This window comes from Ursus americanus, chromosome 23 (genome assembly GCF_024610735.1).
Source record: "Ursus americanus isolate L20-20 chromosome 23, mUrsAme1.1.p, whole genome shotgun sequence".
In the NCBI taxonomy this organism is placed as follows: domain Eukaryota; kingdom Metazoa; phylum Chordata; class Mammalia; order Carnivora; family Ursidae; genus Ursus; species Ursus americanus.
In genome coordinates, this window is record NC_142149.1 from 32,618,537 (window position 1) to 32,639,282 (window position 20,746).

General features: G+C 38.5%; 2 protein-coding genes across 4 annotated transcripts in view; one reads left to right on the forward strand and one right to left on the reverse strand.

Moving 5' to 3' along the window:
* TUBD1 (tubulin delta 1) overlaps positions 1-6,411 on the reverse strand; it is a 28,231-nt gene extending 21,820 nt beyond the window's left edge. Inside the window, exons 1-4 of one of the 2 annotated variants that reach the window (XM_045773388.2) lie at positions 6,187-6,411; positions 5,154-5,369; positions 1,983-2,130; positions 961-1,177 (exon numbers count right to left, since the gene is read on the reverse strand). In XM_045773388.2, coding sequence (XP_045629344.1) covers positions 961-1,177; positions 1,983-2,130; positions 5,154-5,325 — 537 coding nt within the window. In that variant the 5' untranslated portion in view covers positions 5,326-5,369; positions 6,187-6,411. The remainder of the gene's footprint in view (positions 1-960; positions 1,178-1,982; positions 2,131-5,153; positions 5,370-6,186) is intronic. The other variant, XM_045773387.2, reaches the window with a different exon arrangement.
* Positions 6,412-6,596: 185 nt separating this feature from the next.
* The window catches only part of RPS6KB1 (ribosomal protein S6 kinase B1), a 36,668-nt gene continuing 22,518 nt past the window's right edge, over positions 6,597-20,746 (forward strand). The window contains exons 1-4 of one of the 2 annotated variants that reach the window (XM_045773696.2): positions 6,597-6,824; positions 14,284-14,333; positions 15,352-15,472; positions 16,711-16,779. In XM_045773696.2, the coding sequence (XP_045629652.1) occupies positions 6,684-6,824; positions 14,284-14,333; positions 15,352-15,472; positions 16,711-16,779 (381 nt within the window). In that variant the 5' untranslated portion in view covers positions 6,597-6,683. Of the gene's footprint in view, positions 6,825-7,311; positions 7,433-14,283; positions 14,334-15,351; positions 15,473-16,710; positions 16,780-20,746 lie in introns of those variants that run through there. The other variant, XM_045773697.2, reaches the window with a different exon arrangement.

Below are 20,746 nucleotides of genomic sequence, written 5' to 3' on the forward strand. Positions count from 1 at the left end.
CTCGCTTGTACAGCAGGGATAATAACTATACCAGCTCCTAGAGTTGTAAGGATTAATGACAGAATGCAAGTGCAGCACTTAGAACAGTGTCCTGTATACAGTAAGGGCTCAAAAAACAGTGGTTATTACTATCTATTATTACACTTTCTTGCTACAGCATTTCCTACAGTCACTTAACTCATCTCCACTTTATTATTTCTCTTACAAGGCTGATCAACAGGAAATTGACCTATATAGAAATTTCCTCTCAATGTAAAGAAAGGAAAATTCTTTGAAGGCTGGCAATGGCTCGATGAACCCCAACATGAGGTCGAGGTCCCTTCTTTACATACTATAGCCGCAGGGATTAACCCAGGAATGGGATCCTGAGAGAATATGTACAACTGTCTCCTCTAGAATTTTTTTTTTTTTAAAGATTTTATTTATTTATTTGACAGAGAGAGAGACAGCCAGCGAGAGAGGGAACACAAGCAGGGGGAGTGGGAGAGGAAGAAGCAGGCTCATAGCAGAGGAGTGTGATGTGGGGCTCGATCCCAGAACGCTGGGATCATGCCCTGAGCCGAAGGCAGCTGCTTAACCGCTGTGCCACCCAGGCGCCCCTCCTCTGGAATTTTTTAAAACAAGGACACCTCATTTGTTTGGAAAAGCTTAAGCAAAGTTAAATGAATTGTTTACAAAAGTACTCTATTACATAATGAAGGACTCCTGATGTGGTAACTTGACATTTCCAAAGAAAGGGTGAGATCAATCTTTTACCTATATTTATCTCACTGCAAAGAATACAAAATACCTAGTTTTCTTTTTCTTTCTTTCCTTCTTTTTTTTTTTTAGCTTTATTTAAGTAATTTCTACACCTCACGTGAGGCTCAGACTCACAACCCTGAGATCAAGAGTCATACTCTTTTCCAGCCAGCCAGGCGCCCCCCAAAATGTAAAATTTTTCAATTAACATGTTCATACCTCACCAGTTCCATAAGGCCATATAATCTGATTCATTTTCAAAGAGTTTGAGTACTGATCTTGTAAATTCTGTGTAACAAAGGCTCCTAGCCCTGATCCTGTGCCCCCAGCCATACTCATTATGATGAAAAAACCACTCAAGGAGTCACATTTCTCCACTTCCTTCTGGATTAGGTTCATTATAGCTTCTTCATGCCTGGGTCCATGAACAGAGTAACTATGCAACACAAAAGAAACAAATACAAACGCCTTTCAGTTTACTCAGAAAGAGGCAATGCAGAGAGGAACATATAGGACAGAGAAGGTTTTTTAAACCCATGGATGTGAACTAGCTCTCATGAAAGGTACAGATGCCCTGATAGATAAAATTGAAAATATACACGTTAAATATATCGAACAGGTGAATAGGACTGTTGGGAGAGTGAAGTTACTGGGTACAGAAAATTCTCTTCTATAGGCCATTCCTGTGGCTAAAGAAAAAACTTATTAAGTTACCAGGTAGTTCTGCAAGTTTATGTGCAAAATAATATTCAATATTTATAACAATACCCCTAAAGCAGTAGTTCTCAAACTTTGCTGCACATTACAATCCCTGAGGGAAGCTTTAAAAAATCCCAACATCCGGGATTCATCCTAAACCAATTAAATCAGAATTTCTGGAAGTAAGACCCACGCATCGGAATTTTCCAAAGAACCCCGGGACATACTACTGCCTTGTTGTGTTCCCTATTAGCTGGAATACCTGCTAGATAAAGATATTGTTTTGATAATAAGTTAGCTGGTGGAATGACAGTGAAGAAGTGGAAAGTCCTGCAGCCAGAGATCCTTGGTTTTATCATTACCTGGACCTGAAGCACAGACATACATGAGATAGAATGAAGAGTTTCTTCTGGGTGAAGTCACATTCTAAATTTTAAAATAGCAATTTCAAGATTATGTGCTTGGGATATCAACTATGCAGTTGTAACTGTGCTGTCCAGGTAGCTGTGTTTAAACCGAAAATCATGAGGAATTACTCTTACCCATATGCCCAGTTGTTCCCAGAACCTTGTTTTTGACAGAAGCACGAATGCTGTCCATATTTCCATCGGCCAGACTGGGCAGCCTTGGACAGTGACTGACTGGTAACTTTGGGTTCCATATCAACAAGTACGGCCCGGGCAATTGGAACTAGAGAGAGGAAAAAGACCAAAAGAAAAATATTTCATATGCCTTATTTGGGTTATTTCGGAGCACACATTTCTAGGTCAAAAAAAAAAAAAAATCCAAAGGTTAAGTCTAGAAAGATCTGTCATAGTGCTTAGAAATTCAGGTGGGCAGCAGCAGGTATATGCAGATGGTTTATAATGCCTAGCATTCCACTAAGTAGAATGAATCAGTGTGCGCTAAAGTGATCACTGGGTCAGGGGCGCCGGGTGGCTCAGTCGTTAAGCGTCTGCCTTCGGCTCTGGTCATGATCCCAGGGTCCTGGGATCGAGCCCTGCATTGGGCTCCCTGCTCAGTGGGAAGCCTGCTTCTCCCTCTCCCACTCCCCCTGCTTGTGTCCCCTCTCTCGCTGTGTCTCTGTCAAATAAATAAAATCTTTAAAATAAAAATGATAACTGGGTCAGGTCTACAGTCATCTGTTGAGAGCTTACAGTGTGCCATGTACTGTGCTGGGAACACAGAGATGAAGACAACATCAATGTAGCCCTAGAAGGGCTAGTGGAAGAGATAAAGCTAGATCACAGTATGATGTGATATGACCCACAATGAATCCACATTAACAGAGTAGCACATTCAAATGTATAAAACACCATGGGCACAACAAACAGCTCAGGGTTGTTGAAGCAGAAGATAGAGGGGGGGTGTGTGGAGGAAGTGATGAATGGGGATGCAAAGCAGGCAGGGCTCAGATCTTGGAAGTCCTGGTATGCAGTGCTGAAAAGCTGAAAAATTTATCTTTAAGATAATGTGAAACTACTGAAAAATGTTCAAGCAAGTGAGGAATTGTCAGATGACTTTTTATTTTATTTTTAATTAATTAATTTTTAAGATTTTATTTATTTATTTGTCAGAGAGTGAGCAAGAACACAAGCAGGGAGAAATAGCAGGCAGAGCAGGCAGAGGGAGAAGGAGGCTCCCCGCTGAGCAAGGAGCCTGATGCAGGACTCGATCCCAGGACCCCAGGATCATGACCTGAACCAAAGGCAAACGCTTAATGACTGAGTCACCCAGGCATCCCTTTAATTAATTAATTAATTAATTTAATTTTATTTTTTTAAAAGATTTTATTTATTTATTTGACAGAGAGAGACAGCCAGCGAGAGAGGGCACACAGCAGGGGGAGTGGGAGAGGAAGAAGCAGGCTCCCAGCGGAGGAGCCCGATGTAGGACTCGATCCCGGAAAGCCAGGATCACGCCCTGAGCCGAAGGCAGACGCTTAACGACTGTGCTACCCAGGCGCCCCCCTTTAATTTATTTTTAAATTAAATCTCTATGCCCAACTGGGCTTGAAATCACAACCCTGAGATCAAGAGTCACATGCTCTACGGACTCAGCCAGCCAGGTGCCCCATCAGATGACTTTTTAAATACAACAGTGTAGAAGACAGGTATGATAGACACAAGAGTCAAGGCAGGGAAACCAGAAGGAATGTCTTGAAACAAACATTCAGAGAGGACAAGAGCCAGAAATAAGCCAATGGCAGTGAAGATGTAAAGAGAAGAAGCGATATGTAGGAGGTAAATTAAGCAGATCATTATGTTTGATGGTATGTGGGCAGTTAAGAACCCAAGTTCTAAAGGAAAAATAATGAATGCCCTAGGGTATGGAGATGTTGAGTTTGAGGTACAGGATGCAGGTGGAGATGTCCACTAATCAGTCTGCAGCTTGGAAGAGAGGTTAGGCTGCCGACTTGAGAGTTGCTAGTGTCAAAAAATTAGCAAATTACAAGAGTAACTGAAATTGCCGGGGGAGAACTATACCAGTGAGGACAGAGGAGAGAGAGCCTGAGATGCAACCACTGGAGAAGAAAAGTTCAGAGACTAAGGAGGAGTTTCAAGGAGGGAGTTTTATATCTAATTTATAAAATTCAGGAGAGAAGTTAAGTGAATTGAGAAAACAGAAACAGTCACTGGATCTAGTAATTAGGAGATTACTAGGAACTTTTTTTTTTTTTTTTTTTAAGAGAGGGAGGTGGGGAAAGGCAGAGGGAGAGGGAGAATCTTAAGCAGGCTCCACACCCAGCATGGAGCCTGATGCGGGGTTTGATCTCACAACCCTGAGATCATGACCTGAGCTGAAATCAAGAGTTGGATGCTTAACAGACTGAGCCACCCAGGTGCCCCACTAGGAACTTTTTTTAATTAACATATAATGTACTATCGGTTTCACAGGTACAGGACTGTGATTCATCAGTCTTATATAATACCCAGGGCTCATTACATTACATGCCCTCCTTAATGTTCATCACCCAGTTACCCCACCCCTCCAGTCCCCTAGGAACTTTTCTTTGAGCACTTCAGTGGTGGTGTAGGGCTAAAGCAGGACTGTAGCTGGTTAAAAAGTGTTCTCCTTTGAGAATCTTAGATGAGAAGGTAAAGAGATAAGAAGAAAACCTCGGCGCACCTGGCTGGCTCAGTTGGTACAGCATGTGACTCTTGATCTTGGGGTTGTGAGTTCGAGCCCCACATTGGGGATAGAGTTTACTTTAAAAAAAAATTGCAAAGCTTATTCCAAATCTCTGTACCACCCCACAGAATAAAATTGGAATAAACTGTAATAAAATTTTCTTCTTAAAGATTTTATTTATTTGACAGAGAGAGAGAGAGAGCACAAGCAGGTGGAGCAGCAGGCAGAGGGAGAGGGAGAAGCAAGCTCCCTGCTGACTTGGGATCCCGATGTGGGGCTTGATCCCAAGGTAGCCGCTTAACTGACTGAGCCACCCTGATGCCCCAGGGAATAAGTCTTTAAAAAAGAAAAGAAAAGAGCTGTAGTTTTAAGTTGTTTGGTTGGTTGGTTTTAGGTTGGTGAGATCTGAGCATGCTCATGTGCTGATGGGAGAGGCAAAGGTTGTTAACACAGAAACAAAGGGCTGAGAGCAAAGTCATTGCCTAGAAAGATGGGAAGAGATGGGGTTCAGACACCATGTGGAGGACCTGGCCTTGAAGGTGTCAGAGTAAAGGAGAGGAATATAGATGAATCACACATACCTCCATTTTCCTCCTCACTGAAGAATCTTTCTTTGCAAGATGCTTGATATGCCTCATTTTCTCTTTTAGAGCAGAGTCCCTGGGGACAGTGTGAGTCAGTATATAGAGCATCAAATACTTCAAAACCAATCTGGTTACCACACTGACCAAGTTGCACTGTTACTATTGACATGCTGAGATGCAAACTAGGCCTATTCTCTCAAAAAAGTGAGCAACCTGTAACAGAAAAATATAGGCTTTGAGAACCACTTACAGTACTAATAAACAAGGAACAAATAAAATGTCATATGTACATTGATAAAAATATAATTTAAAAATGCCATATATCTGGTGTTATAGATGAAATAGCTATGTTGTCTAAGGAGCTAATCATTCAAGGAAGTTGTTTTCTTTCGCTACATAGTTTTGGGATTTGGAATTTACTGTACCCAAATGCATTCATAGACAGTTCAAGAGTTTCTGAAATCTGATTTATATTCTCTGTGTCCGTAAGCATGCATTCAAAACAAAACAAAACAAATGCTAGTTGAAGGAATTCCTAGTATATACTTCACACTACAGGGACACACAGAATGCAGAAGTTAGCTCGACAATTGTACATTTAATTAACATTTATTTTTCTCTCTTCTAAGTAATGACTCTCTCTCTCTCTACCTTCTGGCCTGGTAACTCCAATAACACAAGAAAGACTTGTGTTAGCTCAGGTAGACAGCAAGGAAGACAAAGCTTGGGAAGAGAGGACCAGATGAAATAGGAGAGCAAGTCTTCACTATTTTTAACAATGAAAGAGGCAATTTTTGGTAAAGAACTCACACCAGGTCTATGCAGCACTGCAAAGAACAGAGGCTTTCGAGCCAGACTGTACTTAAAATTTTCAAACAATCCTGCAAACTAGGTATTCTCATTTAATAAATAAGGAAATTAAGACTCTGAAAGGCTATGTGACTTTCGCAAGGACACTGAAATAGAATAACAAAACCAAGTTTCACCCTTTCCCCATCAGTCCCAAGAGCGCCCCATAAACCCCACTCACTGACAGACCCAGAACCAGCCGTTTCCGTCCAGTTTAAACTTCAGAGGCCCAACCCCCTCATTATGCGCATGCTCACTTTCAACACCAAAAAAGCTACGGGGAACGAATGCGCATGTTCACAAACGAAGAGTTTTGTTGTGTTTTTTTTTTTTTTTTTCCTATTCAGAAAGGTTAATTACGCATGTTCAATTTCAATTTATCAACTTCAGACAGGGTACGCATGCTCATTGTCCATCAAAGGCTTTAGCCGACAATGCGCATGATCTAGCTACCATAAGAGGCTTCGGCTGGGGTTCTGCGTCTGTTTCTGCCAGTAGCTTGAGCCAGGAGATTGCTCTACGCATGTTCATTGCCCACAGTTCGGCTTCACAGAACCTTGTACGCATGCTCCAGCGCTGAACTTGAGGAGCCAGTCTAGGGCCTAGGCGCAGACGCACTGAGCCCAAGCAGCCGGTGATGGCGGCAGCAGCGGCGGTGGCTGCGGCGGGTCCGGGCCCATGAGGCGACGACGGAGGCGGGACGGCTTTTACCCAGTGCCGGACTTCCAAGACAGGGAAGCTGAGGACATGGCAGGAGTGTTTGACATAGACCTGGACCAGCCAGAGGACGCGGGCTCTGAGGATGAGCTGGAGGAGGGGGTGAGGCTCGGGGTCCCGGGGGGCCCGAGGTGACAGGGCCGGGGCGGCGGCGCGGGCCCTGGAAGCCCGGCGCGTCAGAGAGCGTGGAGACCCGGGGGGGCGCGAGTAGTCACTAGGAGGAGCGTAGGCGCCGCGCGGTCCGAGGCAGGGGAGCGGGCGGGGCGGACCTGGCCCTAGGTGTGAGGCCGCTTCGGGGCTTGCAGGTGCAGGTCGCGCCGGTAGCCCCAGATCAGCGCAGCCGGGAGCAGTCTATTTGTGGAGGGAACAAGAAAGGGCGCGTGGTCGATTCCTCGAGCTGTTGAACTTGAGTGTGACGGGGCGCGAGTGGTGTAAGCGCATGTTGGGGGGAGGGGGACTGCGCTTTCTGGGTGTCCCTTAAGTGCAGGTAAAGTGCGGAAGGGTTTCCCTTCGAGTGTAAGATTTCAAGTATTACATCTTCAGACCTCCCACAACCACCTCTCTTCTCGGCCTGTCGCTTCTCTCCTAGGAAGCGCTCAGCTGTTAGAAGTGACAGCTGAAAACTTCTGTCGGGAGTAGCGCTGCCGCTGCTGTTACAGCCACCAGGAGTTTTATTTCGGGAGCAAGGGGGCTCTGCTGCATCTTCCAGGGTTTGTTTGTTTGCTTTTTTTTTTTTTAACCCCCTTTCCGTGTGACTTTTTTTTTTTTTAAAGCATTTATAACGACACACGGCATTGTAACTTTTCCCTTAGTTGAAGATGTCTACATTTTTTTCAAAATACTTTGTGTAATTTGGGGGTGGAAAAAAACCAGCGTTGACAGCTGTGATTTGGCTTGCCAAAAATAAATTGCTTGAACTGAGACTTGTGAATGGTGGTGTGAGGGCTTTCCTTGCTGTAATTTAGGGTACTAAATTTAGAATTGTTTTTTCCTAATGCATAGCATGGTTTTACCTTTGCTGTCTTAATAGTTTGTAATTCTATATGGAATATCATTCTTTTTTCAAGATAAATTTATTGAAAAATCACAAATTGCACTTGAAGTTCAAAAACACTGTTGTCATACTAAATCACTGATTCTGGGCAAATGATCATCCGTGATAACCTCATGGTAATTTAGATTTTAAATCCCACTGTCCAGGCGAGTACATGAGTTAAGGACTGGTGTCAGATGTTTGCTCTAACTATACTAGGGGCTTCCCTTTTCCTCACCTGATTTTCCTCTTCTGGAAAGTAAGTTGTTGCGAAAGATTGAGATGCTATAAATAAAGAGCTCTGAACATTGTAAGAAACTAAGTGGGTTGAAATAATATTGTTCTTTTCATAAACAAATGAGTCTAAATAAAAATTACACAGTTTGTAAGGTGGGTATTGAGATGGGTACTTTTTAGTATGTTTGCTTACAGAATTCCAGTTAGCCTCTTAATCGAATGCCTGATATACTACATACAATTTGAAACAAATATGGAATTACTTTCACTATGTATTTCATACTCTCATTAATTATATTGGCTCCATATGACAGTAGCTTTGGAGCAGGGCAGGGGAGAAAACTGGATGATTCAGGAGACATTAAAGCAATTGGAAGTAAAACACTGTATTAAGATTTCTGTTATGAACTGGGACCTCCTTGAGATGTATTTTGGCCTACTCCTCTACATTCATTTTGCTAGGTACAAGCAAACAGGTTTTTGAGAGAGTGAGGAAGAGGAGGCCAGAGAGATTGGTAGAAATATTAAAGAGAAAGAAATATGACCACTACCCTGGCGAGGGGAACTTTGGAGAAAAAGGTAAAGAGGATTTTGAAGAAGAGCCTTACTTAGCAATCCTTTTGGAGTTAAAAATACTTCTTTTCGATCTGTTATTCTAAGAGGTTCCTCAAGGTGGATAAGTGAAAAGAGTTGAGAATGGGATTGGGTTGGCCACCTGAGGAAATTCAGTGACATCCAGATTTCTCTAAAACAAAATTTAAAAATTCTGAAAATCAAGAGAAGTTTAGATTCTTGGAAAATCTGGGTATTGGTGAATATGCAACATTTAGTGCACAAACTTTTAAAACATCGGTGCGTATCAGAGTAGCCCCACTTCTTCATTGTATAGTAAGGAAACTGAGCCATAAACCAAAGAGGTGATTGCCCAAGACCACATAGATAACTAATAGTTAACTAGTAATGTCGTCTGACTCCATTCAGCCTGCAGGCTTCATTGCATAGCTTCTTCATTATATTTACTAGTCTTGTTCATACTGTACCTCTGTGGTGGGTGAGAAGTTAATTCAGATCCCTCCAGGCATTGTCACTGACTGTGTGAGTTAGAATAAATTTCTTGATCTGACACTTTTTTCTTCTCTGTAAAATGAGGATTATGTGAGATAAAGTATATAAAATACTGTCCTCTGAAAATATTCTGGCATATTAAGCAGGTAGCTAGTTCATGGAAATACAGCGTGTCAGTGTTACTCATTGCCAGGAAACCAGACGTTCAAGTTTACCCTCATCTATGCCTAGAGACTTAATAAATGCATTTATAGCAGAGGTGCTGCATTTTTGAAACTGTAGGATTTTTTAAATTATTGGTCCTATTTAGAGATATACGCCTTTTTAGATATGTTACACTAAATTTATATTAGCAAATATATGTTTTCTTTCTTTCTTTTATTTTTAAGATTTTATTTATTTATTGGACAGAGAGAGACGCAGCGATAGAGGGAACACCAGCAGGGGGAGTGGGAGAGGGAGAAGCAGGCTTCCCACTAAGCAGGGAGCCCGATGCGGCTTGATCCAGAACCCTGGGATCATGACCTGAACCGAAGGCAGATGCTTAACGACTGAGCCACCCAGGCGCCCCCAAATATATGTATTTATACAGCATATTTAATTCTTCAGTGAGTAAAGAATGAGGACAGTAAATGAATGCATTTATGGATAAAGCTGAATATCTGTTACCTAAGAAAAGACCCTGATTGAATACCTCAAAGGACTATATTAAAAAGCAATGGGTAAGAGCGTTTTTTGGGAGGGGGATAGATGGGTGGATTTGGGTCTTTTTTGTTTGTTTTTCACAGGTGATGGTATAATTTGGGGAGAGTGAGTTGAAACTAAGGGAAAGTTTTCCTCTAGAGATTTTCATTAGATTATGAAGATGTTGGAAACCTCTGTTTTCTGTGGAGACACAAAGTTAAAAGAGTAATAGAAAAGTCTAATTCTTAATTTTTACTCTACTAATTCAAAATTTGAAGTAGTCACAGAAGCTTACTGCATGAGTTTCAGATTGGGATATCAGCTTTTTATTGAGCAAAAAGTTTAAAATTTTTTAGTGCTTTGAAAAATAAAGTGCTATAGCAAATAGTTAGGAAAATTATAAAAAACATCAATGCTTATCTGCATTATAATAGGCACTATAAAGCACTTTTAAGTAGCTCAAGATTTTGAGCAAGGTTTACTCCTTTTCTCCCAATTCATTGGGTTACTGAATCTTATTTTATAAGGAAATGTCTGTGAGCAAAAAGCCAGGCAAGTGGATAAACAGTATAATGAATATCTGGATTAAGGATATTTCACCCATTCTGCAACAATTTGTTTACATTTTTATGAAATGTTCCCTCTTTGGGATTTTAGGCATATTAACTTGAATTTATATACAATTTTAATTTAAAACTTTGGAAATAGTTTGGTGGGCAGGTTTGAAACATATCTTGAATAGTACCTTAGGTGAACAGGATTCACTTGTCAAACATAGTAGCACATGAAAAAAAGCATTGGATGGGTCATAAAGCTTAAAGCAAAAGAAAAAAATTTTTAAAAGTTTCCTGTGAAAGAGAGTTGTCTATGTATTATATATGTTAGCCTGATGCTTCTGGTGTGAAACTTTTCTAAAGGTAACGTGGGGTAGCAGAAAAGCATTTTGCCTTAAATGCTCTGCTCCAGAAGGTAACCGTAGGAAGTTATAAACACAGATGCAGGTGGTAATACAGGCCTGGCTGGCTCCGGAAATGAAACATTGCTACAGGGTATATCTTTCTAGGTGGCTTCAAAGTCATGGTTTAGTGTTAACTACCCTGTGGTCTTTAATTTAAAATTAAGTAAAACTAACATTAAAGTAAAAACAATTATATATTACCAATTTTATCACATTTGAGAGAAGTTAGTCTTTTGTCTCTAAAGTGAAGCCATCTGACAGGTGATTATATGAAGCACCAGAGACCCAAAAAACCGTTAGCCATAACTACCCCTACCCCCCCCAAAAGAAACTGTATCAAGTTGAAACTGCAAGAATTTTTTTTCCCTTGATACTGCTCCATCCATTTGGCTCAGTCTAATGTTGAAACATGCATTGCTGGTATTAGACTTCATCCTGACTTATTCATACCACGAGCAAATTTTGGCTGAAAACTTACAGTTTGGGGGCATTTAAGCATCCCTTTTTAAAGAATGCTATCAGTTTTCTTTGTGTAGTTTGAATGTGTACTGGTACCTTTGAAGGAAGATGTGTTCACCTAAATATTTTTAAAATTATTTTAAAATATTCAGTAAAAATTTAAAAACTTACCATTTTAAAAAAGTATTTAAATTCCAATTAGTCAACCTACAGTGTAATATTATTTTTAGGTGTACAATTTAGTGATTCAGCACTTACAAAAACATCATTTTTGAGAGCCCAGTTAAGTGATATCCTTTTGTATAAATTGGAAAACTCATAACCAGACTGTATTCAAGAATACTTATTTTAAAGCTATATTTTATAATATCAATAACTGAATTTCTACTGCCAAGGTATTTTTTTTAACAATTCTGTAACTTTTAGTACATTTATAAGGTTGTACAACCATCACTGTAATTTAGTTTTAGAACATTTCTATCATCCTTAAAAGAAACTGGGCCCATTTATGGTCACTCTTTATTGCCACCTCTACCCCTAGGTAACCAGTAGTCTACTTTCCATCTCTATAAAGTTGCCTTTTCTGGACACTCCATATAAATAGAATAAGTCAGTATGTGGACTGTTGTGTCTGGCTTCTTTCACTTAACATGATGTTTTGAAGATCATCTATGTCGTAGTATGTACATTTAGCCAAATTGTATTCCATGGTGTATATCAACCACATTTTATTTATCAGTTCACCAGTTGATGTTCATTGGAGTTGTTCTCAGTTTTTGACTGTTGCAAATAGTGCTGCTAAGAACATTTGTACCCAAGTCTTTATGGAACATATATTTTTATTTTTCTTGGGGAGATACCTTGGAGTAGATTTGCTGGGTCATATGTTAAGTCTATGTTTAAATTTTGAAGAAATTGCCAAACTATCAAAGAGGTTGCACCATTTTACATTCCTGACAGTAGTGTACCAGTGTTCTAATGTCTCTACTTCTTGCCCAACTTACTTTTCTGTCTTTTTAATTATAGCCATCCTAGTGGGTATGAAGGGGTATCTCAGTGTGATTTTGATTTGCATTTCTGTAATGGCTGATGATGTTGATTATCTTTTCAGGTGCTTATTGACCATTTGTGTATCTTGTTTGGAGAAATACCTATTCAGAGTCTAACACATTTTTTAAAAATTGGGTTATTTTTAAATTTTGAGTTGTGGATGTTCTTTATATATTTTTATTCTGTGGGTTTTTTCACTTCCTTAATAGTGTCTTTTGAAGTACAAAAGTTTTAAATTTTGAATAAGTCGAGTTTATTGTTTTTTTTTTTCTTGAATCATTTGTGCTTTTGGTGATTTGTCTTTTTTAAAGATTTTATTTATTTGAGAGAGAGTGATCGAGAGAGAGAGCATGAGTGGGGGCAGAGGGAGAAGCAGACTTCCCGCTGAGCAGGGAGCCCGACATGAGGCTCAATCCCAGGACCCTGGGATCATGACCCGAACCAAAGGCAGACATTTGACTGAGCCACTCAGGCGCCCCTTGGTGATGTTTCTAAAGAAATCATTGCCCATCCCAAGATCATGAAAATTTACTCCATCCTAGGTTTCTTTTAGGAGTTTTGTAGTTTTAGCTCTTATATTTAGGCCTGTGATAAATTTTTTTTGAAGATTTATTTATTTGAGAGAGAGAGAGTGTGTGCACGCAGTGGGAAGGAGCAGATGAAGAGGGAGAGAGAATCCCAAGATGACTCCATGCTAAGCATGAAACCCAATGCAGGGCTCAATCCCATGACCCTGAGATCACTACCAGAGCCAAAACCAAGAGTTCGACATCCAACCAACTGTGCTAGCCAGGCACCCCAGGCCTGTGATGAGTTTTAAGTTAATTTTTTAGTGTGGTGGAATATGGTGTGAAGTAGGAGATCAAAGTATTTTTTTGCATGTGGATATCCAGATGTCCCAGCACCATTTATTGAAAGACTGTCTTTTTTTCATTGAATTTTCTTGGCATCTTTGTCAAAAAATTAGTTGACCATAAATGTAAGGATTTATTTCTGGACTCTTAATTCTATTTTATTGATCTGTATGTCTGTCCTTATCCCAGTACCTCATTGTCTTCGTTGCTGTTGCTTTGTAGTAAATAGATTTTAAAATCAGGAAATGTCAGTTCTTCAACTTTGTTCTCCTTTTTTCAAGATTGTTCTAGCTATTTTGGGTCCCTTGAATTTCTGTATGAATTTTATGGTCAGCTTGTCAATTTCTATAAGAAAAGAACCAGGGATTTTGATAGGATTGAGTTGAATCTATAGACCAGTTTGGTTAGTATAATCATCTTAAACAATATTAAGTCATAAGATCCATGAACATGGAATGTCTTTTGATTTATTTAGATCTTCTTTAATTTTTTTCAGCAACGTTTTATAGTTATCAAATGTATAAGTCTTAGGCTTCTTTTCTTAAATTTTTTCTGTTTGATGCTATTTTATTCTTATTGATGCCATTGTGAACAGAGTTATCTTAATTTCATTTTTGAATTGTTCATTGTTAGTATACAGAAGGTTAATTAAATTTTGCATCCATTTATACTGTGGTCAGAATAAATGTTTGGCCAACATGACTCTTGACAGTTTGAGGGTGATGCTTAATTATTTTGCTTTGATCAGCCGCATCGTGCACTACATTATCTTGGACTGGTTGTGGTTAACTGTAGGCTTACTTAGGTTGTAGTTACATGTTATGTTAGTCTTGTGTATCAGAATCATATCAGAACAGCACTTTATGTAAATCATTTGGTTTAGTAATTCATACTTAGAATCTGATGCCTTTAATTTCATAATACACAAAATATATCTTTTGAATAAATGTAATGTTTAAAGGAGCAATCATCTAGTTTTGTTTGTAGATCATTGATGAGTAGCATCTGTAGCTTAATTGTTACAGAAAATTAAAAGTGAAATCCCTGTGGTATTGTGTACCTTATTTTGTTCATCACCACATTTGCTTGTTATTAAAGTTTAGAGGATTTTAAGCTGGTCTATTTCATTCATTTCTCCTTTAGTAGTAGGGTGAAGCATTAAGTATTTTGATTTTATGTTTATGAGATTATTTATTTTTAAAACTTTAACATATTTTTCAGGGTCAGTTAAATGAAAGCATGGACCATGGGGGAGTTGGACCATATGAACTGTAAGTTTATAAGAAAAGATTTCAATGTGCTGTCTTTCTTACAAGTAGGTTTTATCAGTTCTAGTTTGTAGCCATCATGTAATTCCAATAATCTGTTCTTAATTATCTAGTCATATATGTAAACTTGGTTTATTGAGTTTAGCACCAATATTGTAATATATCCGGGGTTCTAAGATCATATATAGATTTGGAGAGAAAGATATTCATTCTGATTTACAGTATGCTGAATATGAGTCTGAGGGGATTAGGAAGTTTTATTAGGTTAATAGTCAACTTTTTTTACTTAAAAATAAAATTTTCAGAAATGCCCTCCAAAGTCAAATGCTTTTTGTTTTGCTTATAATACATCATTTATACAGAGATTTGTGCAATCTCAAGTCATTTTAGGCAAACTCTATTAAGTGAGAATGGTGATTAATCTGCTCTGTACCCCAACCTTAAGTAAAAACCATGGGTTGGGGGTAGACTAAGATCACTCATATAAAAATATTGAAGGGACAAATTGCCACTTAAATGCCACTTTTGGAGTTCTTTAAATCAAGCTAATAGTAGATATGGAAAGGTGCATGGATACATTTTATTAGCAAGAATTTTTGTAGCATAAAGACTTGAACTAATTGGGTACTTTTACAAAGTTCCCAGATTTTCTGAAGTTGCCAAATGAAGTTGTATAATACCTAGTCTCATAGACATTTTGAATGAATTAAATATGAATAGCCAGAAGACTTTTTTCCTTTGTCAGCTTAATAAACTTGTTCTAATTTATTTTAGTTTGGGGGTGCTCAATGTTTAAAAAAATAAATAATAAATAGCATATTCTGTAAACTAGCAGATAAGCAATTATCAAGCCATCCTAATCTTGACCTGCCTTGTCACTTGAATCATTAGTTTATCGAGAGCACAGATAGTAAATTTGTTATGTACCTTTTCCTTTTTACTTATTTGGATTACAGTTATGGTAAACTGAAGATAATTTAACTTTTTGAGAATTTACTTTTGGTTTTACTTTTCTTCTCAGTGGCATGGAACATTGTGAGAAATTTGAAATTTCGGAAACTAGTGTGAACAGAGGGCCAGAAAAAATCAGACCAGAATGTTTTGAGCTACTTCGGGTACTTGGTAAAGGGGGCTATGGAAAGGTAGGAAGTATTTTTGAAATAAGAGCTGTTGTCTGTCTTGGGTAGATTAATTTTTATATCCTGGTTCAGCAGTCCTCTTCGGTCTCTCTTTGCTAGCTATCAACAGAGGATATGATCACTTAACCTGGTATTATTTGAGGGATGTGCCGAAGTTCTCTTCCTACCAGCATACACATAAAAGACTGACACATAAGAGGCACTCAGTCAATATTTGTTGAATAAATAAATAAGCAATTGCCAGGCAAAGTCTATTATTAGAGGAATCTTTCCTTCTTTAGGTTAAATGGTATCCTCTCTAGGTATCCTCTTAAAAAATAAACCACCCCTTACTTTTAAGAGGAGTGGCATGTCAAATTGTTATCTGTTACTGAGATCTCAATCTGAATTGGTGTTCTTTGACTTGCAGTATTTGGAGCATTAGAGTTAGGGAAGCTGAAGAATATAAGGAGGGAGAAGAAAAATGAAGGGAACTTCTTAGCTTCATATTTGCCCAAGTTTTTCTAATTTATGACCTCACCTTTGTGTATTCTGTCCAAGAAAATTTATACCTAGCTATTCTTTATGAAAAGATAGAATTTGGATAACATTTTAGTAGTTAGGATTAAGTTTAAGAACTACTTATGCTAGTGTGTAGTGTTAATTTTTTCATAGGATGACATTTGTAGTTTCTTCTTAGGCTTAAGGACACATTCTAATGTGTTCTAATCATCTTGAATGTGGAACACATGCACTTTGAGTCTCACATTATTTTAGTATTGCATGATAATGTTTTATATAGTTAGCCATTTTAAGGAATAGGTAAACAGTAATTCCTGTCAACTATTATCAAAGTTTTATGTGAAGCAAGAACAGTGGCATTCCTGGAAGAAATTTACAAAATATTTTATAATTTTTACTTTTGGTATTCTGCTTCTGGGAACCCTGATTATAGCTTTTTCCTAGCAAACTTGGATTTTGTGTATGAAGTTATATAGAGTGCTCATTATTGGATGGTCACTGACCAACTTTGCCACCAGATGTCAGCAGACCAAATAGGACAGTCCCATGTTCAGCAGATTTCATTACTAATCTTTAATGTGGTCTGCTATTTTAGCTCATCATTTTTGCACAGTCTTTGTATTACTAGTTTTTATAAGAATATAAACTATCATATCACCTGTTTCCTGTAAATAGGAATTAAGGGAGTGTGACTAGCATGGTTTAGCTTTTAATAACCAACACTTTTATTTTTTATTCAGGTTTTTCAAGTACGAAAAGTAACAGGAGCAAATACTGGGAAAATATTTGCCATGAAGGTGCTTAAAAAGGTGATTCCTTCCCTCCTCTTTGTTCCTTTTTTTGTTTTTCTTTTTTTTAAAGCAGGTTCCATGCCCACTGTAGGGGATTAATTCCATGACCTTGAGATCAAGAATTGCATGCTCTACTGACTGAGCCAGCCAGGTGCCCCTCCCCAACTTTATTGTAAATTGCTATAAAATCCACATTTTGGCCTAAAATTCTCAATCAGGAAAATGTATTTCTAACACAATATGACAAGTCCTCTTACAATGTGAGAGATGTTTCATTATTGGTATTCCTGTTTTCTGCTTGGTGAATGTGGAAAGGAGAGCTCTTTTAATTCTCCTCTGAGGTAACTCTTTTTGCTCTTTGTTCTGGTCTCCATATTTCTAAGTATGTTCTGCTGTCACTTAATACAACAGTTTTAGAATTTTTATGTATGGACTTCGCTCTACTCTCTTTCACTTCTTTCTCCCTTCTCCCCATCCTCTCATTTTGCTTTGTTTTCTTTGAGTCTGTTGTCTTCTCGTATTTTCCAACAACTCTTTTCAGGTCAGTGTTCTATGGTCCCACTTATTAGGTAGTCTATCAGTTCCATTTATTTTCCTGTAGATATCCCATCAGAACCTTCTATTCCTATCTGTATTGGTAGCTCATGAAGCATAGCTGCCATTACTGGACTTTCACCACAATCCTTGGAATCCCCTTGGCTCCATCAATATTGGATTCTTTGTTTCTTGGATCCCATATCTTCCTTTATCTTAGTTTATGCCCTTGTTCCCTCTTTTGATGACCATCTACCAGTGGCTTCCTGAGAAAGGGTGTGTGAAGGTTAATTTTTGGGGAAATATTGCATATTTGAAAATTTCCCTATTACACCCTTATGCTTGTTTGATTGTTTGAGTGTGGTTTTGAAGTTGAAACTCATTTTCACCCAGGATTTTGCTTTATTTTCATCTAGCCTTGAGTGATTCTATTAAGGAGTCCCTTGCCATACTGATTCCCATTTCTTTTTTTTCTTTTCTGAAGATTTTTTTTTTAAAAGATTTTATTTATTTGACAGAGAGAGACAGAGAGGACCCTGGGATCATGACCTGAGCCAAAGGGAGACACTTAACTGACTGAGCCACCCAGGCGCCCCCTGATTCCCATTTCTTTAGAGATCTATTTTTCTTTCTTATTAATTAATTAATTTAAATAAAAAAAATATTTTATTTATTTATTTTTTCAGAGGTGGAGGGAGAGAGAGAGAGAGAGAGCATGCGAGAACTTGTGTGCACAAGCAGGGAGAGTGGCAGGCAGAGGGAGAAGCAGGTTCCCCACTGAGCAAGGATCCAGATGCGGGACTCTATCCCAGGACCCCGGGATCATGACCTGAGCCAAAGGCAGACACTTAACTGACTGAGCCACCCACGCATCCCTAGAGATCTATTTTTCTTTAAAGATATCTAAAATTTTCTTTTGATTTCTGTTGCAAATTTTTTACAGTGGTGTACTTATCTTGCTTTTGATCCTTACTATTTTCTTTATTTTTACTTTTTTTTTTTTTTTAAGATTTTTATTTATTTATTTGACAGAGAGAGAGAGGCAGAGAGAAAGGGAACACAAGCAGGGGGAGTGGGAGAAGGAGAAGCAGGTTTCCCACTGAGCAGGGAGCCCAATGTGGGGCTCAATCCCAGGATGCCGGGATCATGCATGACCTGAGCTGAAGGCAGATGTTTAACAACTGAGCCATTTTTTTCTCTTTCGATCTTAAAAGTTCCAATCCTTCAGCTCTAGGAGGTTTTCTTTCTTTCTTTTTTTTTTTTTTAAGATTTATTTATTTACTTATTCGACAGAGATAGAGACAGCCAGCGAGAGAGGGAACACAAGCAGGGGGAGTGGGAGAGGAAGAAGCAGGCTCATAGCGGAGGAGCCTGATGTGGGGCTCGATCCCACAACGCCGGGATCACGCCCTGAGCCAAAGGCAGACGCTTAACCGCTGTGCCACCCAGGCTTCCCTAGGAGGTTTTCTTATATGGTCTCTGATAATTTCCTCCTCTACTGTTTTCTCTTCTTGGATTTATAGTCAGTTGGATATCGGACCTCGTGTTTTTCTTATCTTTTCCATTTGTCCATTTCTTTGTCTTTTTGTTTACTTTCTGAGATTTTTCTAGAAATTTATTTTCTGATCCTTCTTCTCATTTTTAACCTATCATATTTGTGGTTCCCCAGAGCTTTGTCATTTTTTCTTTTTATTTATTTTATTTGTTTTTTTAAAGATTTTGTTATTATTTGAGACAGAGCACAAGTGGGGAGGAGAATTAGAGGGAGAGAAGCAGACTCCCTGCAGAGCAGGGAGCCTGATGTAGGGCTCAATCCCAGGACCCTAAGATCATAACCTGAGCCGAAGGCAGACGCTTAAGTGACTGAGCCACCCAGGCACCCCTCATTTTTTCTTTTTATAGCAACCTATTTTATGACTACATTATCTTTTCTTATTTGTCTGAGGGTATTAATGATAATTCTTTGAAATGTTCTTTTGTTCTATGCATTGTATCTCTTTTCTAAGTTCCTGTTTTCTTTGAGTTTGATTTAGTCTCTTTCTTCCATGCTAAAAGCCTTCTTTAGATGCCTCGTGTCTTTCACTGATTGTTCATATTTAAGAGTGGAACTCTGAAAAACTGATCAGAAGTTCCATCTGTGTATGACAGTCATGTGGTTAGCTGGCAATTGACTGAGAACCTCCAAATATCATTGTCTGTAGTCAGTTGGTGCTGAGAAAGATCCTCTATTCTTTTGCCTAGAAAAAGCATCCTGGAGCTGGATGGGAGAGAAGAGATGACGATCTTAACCTTTCAACATGCAGACCTTCACTGAAGTCAAGTTTTTACTTTAGCACTTCACTCTGTGTCTGATCCTTCACTTTTTTTTTTTTTTTTTTGGTCTGGAGAGTACACCTTTCCAAGTGCTAGTAATCTACCTGTTTTTAGTCTTCCACCTTCTGCCTTCTGTAGTCCCTAATGACTCTTTTTTTTTTTCCTTTCTTGCTTTTTATTTTTGCCTCCAATTTTTGAACCTACTAAGGTTCTATAAATGGAATCAACTTCTTTTGAGTTCTCTGTGCAGTCATTTAGGTTTGATCATATTCTGCTCCTTGAGTCATGTACCATTGCTTTATCCCACTCTGTTTTCTTTACCTTTTTGAGGTGTGGAATTAGATGCATTTCCTAGTTTTATTGAAAATGGGTTATGTGTGTCTGGTTTCTTGGTCTTTTTGTTTGGGATTGATTTATGAAAAGGTCACACTGTCTTCAAACAAGTCTTAGTAGAAAACTATATTAAAAGGCAATCAAAATGACTTCTGACGAAAATTGCAGGGTTTATAATACTTTGATCTTTATCTTCCTGATTTTTACTTAAGCAGTATACATGACTTATTAGTTTAAAAGTTGAGGAACAAATATGACCACAACTTTATTGGTGATTGTCTTTTTTTTTTTTTAAGTTTATTTATTTATTTGTTTGTTTAAGTAACCTCTGCATCCTGCTGGGGCTCGAATTCATGACCCTGAGATCAGGAGTCACATGCTGTTCTGACTGAGCCATCTGGAATCACCCCTGGTGATTGTTTTAAAAGAAGCAGTTTAGATATTCTGAACATCACTTTCTGTATCAATAAGTCAGTATTAATCTGCTGTCTGGCTTTCCCATTGGAATCATTTGAGATTAATGATGTTTTGATCTATAAAACATGTTAGGTATAGAATTGGAGATAGTATAATAATACTTGTCCTAGAGATGTTGAAAGAAGTACCAGTCAAGATTCTTAGGTTAATTTATTCCTTTTGATGTATTTTATAATCAGGGCTGACCATAATTAGTCATAATTCTATCTTGAGTGAAGTATGTTTCTGGCATGGGCATCTTTAATGAAAAGAAGAGGGTGTTGTTTTTCCACTGATGGTGGATAGGCACAGTGTATTGGGAAATCCATAGACTTAATTACTGCTAAAT